Source organism: Cucurbita moschata, unplaced genomic scaffold, assembly GCF_002738365.1.
Source record: "Cucurbita moschata cultivar Rifu unplaced genomic scaffold, Cmos_1.0 Cmo_Scf00011, whole genome shotgun sequence".
NCBI lineage: Eukaryota > Viridiplantae > Streptophyta > Magnoliopsida > Cucurbitales > Cucurbitaceae > Cucurbita > Cucurbita moschata.
The window spans coordinates 4325307-4329655 of record NW_019268527.1 but is presented as its reverse complement, the minus strand read 5'-3'; the positions used below and the strand labels follow the sequence as shown (position 1 = coordinate 4329655).

General features: G+C 35.7%; 1 protein-coding gene across 1 annotated transcript; it reads left to right on the top strand.

Moving 5' to 3' along the window:
- The first annotated feature begins 176 nt into the window (after window positions 1-176).
- On the top strand, window positions 177-3091 carry LOC111449365. Its single transcript, XM_023089226.1, has 5 exons — window positions 177-597; window positions 1159-1223; window positions 1295-1470; window positions 1901-2009; window positions 2135-3091. Exons 1-5 carry the CDS (start codon window positions 327-329, stop codon window positions 2432-2434), a joined length of 921 nt encoding a protein of 306 aa, XP_022944994.1. The 5' UTR covers window positions 177-326; the 3' UTR covers window positions 2435-3091.
- Window positions 3092-4349: the final 1258 nt, after the last annotated feature.

Sequence of the window (4349 nt, the reverse complement as noted above, 5' to 3'; positions counted from 1 at the left end):
TTTTTTTTTTTTTTTTTGTTAACCTTTCTTTTGTAAATTTTAAAATGAAAATGATTGCAATTAAATTATTATTATTTTTTAAATTAACTTATGAACCAATTTTAAAATTTGGACTTTAAAATTAAATGCAACTAAAACGGAACGAAAATGGTGATTTTTAATTAAGAAAAAAAAAAAAAAAGTTGGATGGGTCGGGGACGACGTTCCGGGGAGTTGAAGGGTTTAGGAGAATCGTGCCGCAACCGCTAAAACCCGCGAAAGCCGAGCCCTTCATAGCAGCGGCTTCGAACTCCAAGCTTCCATCAATCAACCGACGAGGCAAAACGATGAGTGGCAGCAGGATTGCTCGTACTTTGCTTCATCGAGCTCGAAGGCCCGCCGCTTTCTCTTCATTTTCCTCCGCCGGAAGGCCGTCTTCTATAGTCTTTGGCGCCGATGCAAGGTCTTCTCAAAGTTCTTGCTCCTCTTCCTCCGGTCATGTTCATTTCCGTCGCGAGCACGCATTCGCCTTTTCTCCTTCACCAACCGTACGCTTATTCAATACCAATTGCTCTAAAGAATTTGAAGATGAAGTAAAAGAGCACAATCCACTTCAATGTATGGATGCATTTTCTTATTAGTTTCCTCTTATTTTGAGATTTCAGTCGAGATTTCCGTTTGGAATACGATTTATTAATTGCTCTGCTTGGTTGACTGGTTAGTGATTTGGCAGCTTTATGTTCCATTTAACCTTTTGTGCTGCAGATGTTGTTTGCTGCTAGTGGAATATATGACTATGGACGGTGTGATTGAGTTTGATAAGTTGTTTTAATTGTTGAATTGTTTATCTACTTTATGTTTCATTGAGCTTTTTGTTCCTTTATTATACATGTAGTTCTAATGTTTGCAAAGCTTTATTATTATCCAAGGACTAATTGCTTTCGATGTTGATATCTGATATCGTTGTAGTGTAATCGTAAATCTGCGATGATGTACTATAGATTTGATGTGGAAGGTTCTATTCACTTCAATTTACAGTTCATTTCTTGCTGTACATTTGTCGGGGTATTTTTTTTTCTCTTGTGGACAAAAATGGCTATTGAAATTTATAATTAAAGATTTTCTTAAGCCATGCCTATAGTTTGAGGTCTTAATCTTGGAAATCTCTTAATTTTGTAGACGGGAGGGATGAAGGGGAAGAAACTACGGATGGATGGGAAGAAGACGATGATCTGGAGCCTGAGGTATTTCTATCTGTTGAACTGAGCTTTTGTTTCATTTTTATTATAGATGATGCTAATTATTGATAACATAGCTTGGTGATGGAGGGGGTGGTGGTGGTGTTGTTTTGCAAGGCGTTCCATGGGGTGAACGCGTTCTTGCTCTTGCTCACGAGGTCTTGCTGCAATTTGGCGATGACATAATACTCTATTCTTTTAAGACTACTCTACGTGGATATATTTATGTCAGATTAGACAAGCTCTCAAACGAGTAATTTTCTACTTTCTGTTCGTCCATATTTTCCTGCATAAGAGGTGTGCTTTTACCTTCTGGGTATCGGGGAATTTGATTTGTAATCACATCTAAAGCCCACTTTTCATGTGGGAGAGATCAGCGGGGAACTCAAACCCTTTCTAATAGAATCAAGAGAAAAAGAAAAAGAGTAAATACCTCAAACTCAATTGTCTCTGGACTTTCAAATTTGATTTAGTATCCTTATTTTTCGTTGTTATGAATTTTTCCATCTCTGTTAGTTTTTATCCCCTACTAGATAATGGTGAAATTTTCTAGTCTTGCTTGCTGGAAATCTGTTTAACCTTGAAAATAAACTGGGGTGGGCATTCAGTCAGTTTGGATTACATAATGGCCTTAACTTGGATTTATAAATTTACAATTTGTTAAATTTTGATCTCTTCTTTAGATATGGGTGTCCCAGCTTGGAGGAACTTGAAAGTTATAGCCAAGAGTACAAGAAAAGATTAGATGAAACTGGGGCACTTGGAAATATTCCGGATGATTTAGCTCTTGAGGTAACAACTAATTAGGTTTTATCATTCATCCCTACTCCTGTAGAAAAATGATTGCTTAGTGCACATTTTGTCTGCATACACCAGAAAAACATCAACACCTTAACAAGCATTCCTCTGCTGTGAAGGTATCATCTCCAGGTGCAGAGAGATTACTCAAGGTCCCAGATGATCTGTTTAGATTTAAAGCCATGCCAATGCGAGTGTGCTATATAGAAGACGGAGAATCGAGAGGCACTGAGAATGATGGAGTTTTTATGATGGATCATGTGGATTTGGAATCTGAGAGCTGTGTCTGGAAATTAGCAAATGTAAAGGAAAATCGAGATCCTTTGAGTAAAGGCAGACCTTTGACTCGTAAGCAGAAAGATTGGAGGTTAAAGGTACCCTTTGGAAATCATAAGAAGGTATTCCTTTATCTTGAATGATGAAAATTAGCACCTCAAGGTCCTCAAGAAAGGACGGGTCTTCTGTGTGCTTTAATTCATGAGGTTACTGTTAGTTTTGCGTGGCATTGTTTCTTTTTGAGGTCTTGGAGCTTTTGCCACTTGTACACCTTCTTCTGTATGAAATTTGTTTCAGCAGGAGCGTTATGTATTCATAGAATATTCTCCTTTTGGAATTGATATCTTTGTTAAGGATTTGATATACTGGGTTTCTCGGCTTTTCTTTACAAGGTTGAGTTTTTTTTGTCCTTGATCTTATTCATTTTCATGGACGAGTGATGTTTTCTATTAGATATATATTCTTTTACATTCATTCGGTTCCCCCTCCCTAGCATCGCACTTCTGCCATAATCTTCTAACACTAACTTTTAAGCTTAGGCTTCTCTTTTGGTGGTGCCTTTCTCTCTTCTACTCTCTATTGGTTAAAGTTCTATAAATCAAAGGTACTGTCTTTTTCACCCTTGCCCCATTCTTAATGCAATCATTTTGCTTTTTTCATTTTATTCTGTGATAATCTTATTATCTGAGTTGCATGCTCTTTAGTTGTTGTGAAAAAGCCTTGAAGACTTATCCCATATGACAATTATCTGGTCAAGATATCCTTGCATAGTACACCCAGCAGGATTTAAGTTTTCCAATAAAAATAAAGTGCATATATGTAGCCGTGTTTTACATGTTATTATACAAAGAGAGTAGAATTCCCGAAGTTAGATGGTCATGGAAAAAGTTGGTTGCATTTGGTTTGTTGATGCTAAAACCTTGAAAAGTGTCTGGCGTCACCCTTCATGGACTGAGGAAAGCAATGTACTATATATATATATATATATATATTTTTTTTTTTCAGGGAACTTGTTATCGATTTAATTCTTTTATAAGAATGTTTAAGAAAATCTATTTTATTCATCTTCATGAGAATGAAATTGTTTATTTCATATTCCAATTTAGATTGATATTTTTTTGAACTACCACAATTATATGCAAGGAAATATAACAACGAGAAAAATACCATTCCTAGAATCCTTCAAGAATAATACTTTGTTGTAAGATACCAGAGTTTTCGCTTATTTTCTCTTTTGATTTATTTCTATTGGTTCTATTAAATAAATATGTAGGTTTTGCTTCTTTTTTGACCCGATAATTTCTTATCAACTTGTGTGTAACCAAGTTCTTGATCATTTGTACTAGAATCAAATTCATACATGCATATTACATAGTAGGAACCATAAGAGCTGACGTTCTTTTGAAGGAAATCCATCTGAGCCACAGTATCTTATCATCCATCACGTTGGAGGGCCAGTTACCAAATTTCAAATCTCAAAATACGTGGTCCATATTCTATGTCACACTCATAGAACGAGGAGTTATTTTCTTCTCTTGGAGGAGGATGCTAAGGAGGGACACGGCAATAATTGAGGTAGCTGTTTAATGACGGTTTTTTTTCTTGTCAGGTTGTGATTATAGATGCTAGAAGTAATTTGTAGACGAATGAAACTTAGCTACTGAATGGTTTAGCTGCTTTTGGCTGGTGAAATATCCACCAAACAGTCTGTGATTCTGCTCTATTTTTCTTCCTTCTTTCTCTTTCAGCCTTTGTCTCCGTCAGCAGCAAAAATTTTTGTGGGTGTTAGCTGTTAGCCTCCAACTTCTCTTTCTAATTGTTTTTAGTCTAAGTTTATCTTTGTTCTCTCTGACACAACCTCAACTCTTTTGTTTGTTTATAGCTAACTACCACATATTAATAAAGCTTTTACAGTACCTTATTTTTCAATATTTGATAATTATGAGGAAATAACGTGGCATCATATTATTGTTCACAGGTTTATCCACATTGATATTTCCTTTATAAATTTAAAATATCTGCATTTTTATATGAGATAACAGGGTACAATCCAAAGGA

What these genes read in the sequence shown, in the direction of transcription:
- LOC111449365 (XM_023089226.1), top strand. Translation starts at nt 327, where the DNA reads ATGAGTGGCAGCAGGATTGCTCGTACTTTGCTTCATCGAGCTCGAAGG. An exon ending in ACGATGATCTGGAGCCTGAG is followed by an intron (nt 1,224 to 1,294) that starts GTATTTCTATCT and finishes TTGATAACATAG; the next exon opens with CTTGGTGATGGAGGGGGTGG. An exon ending in TTAGACAAGCTCTCAAACGA is followed by an intron (nt 1,471 to 1,900) that starts GTAATTTTCTAC and finishes TCTCTTCTTTAG; the next exon opens with ATATGGGTGTCCCAGCTTGG.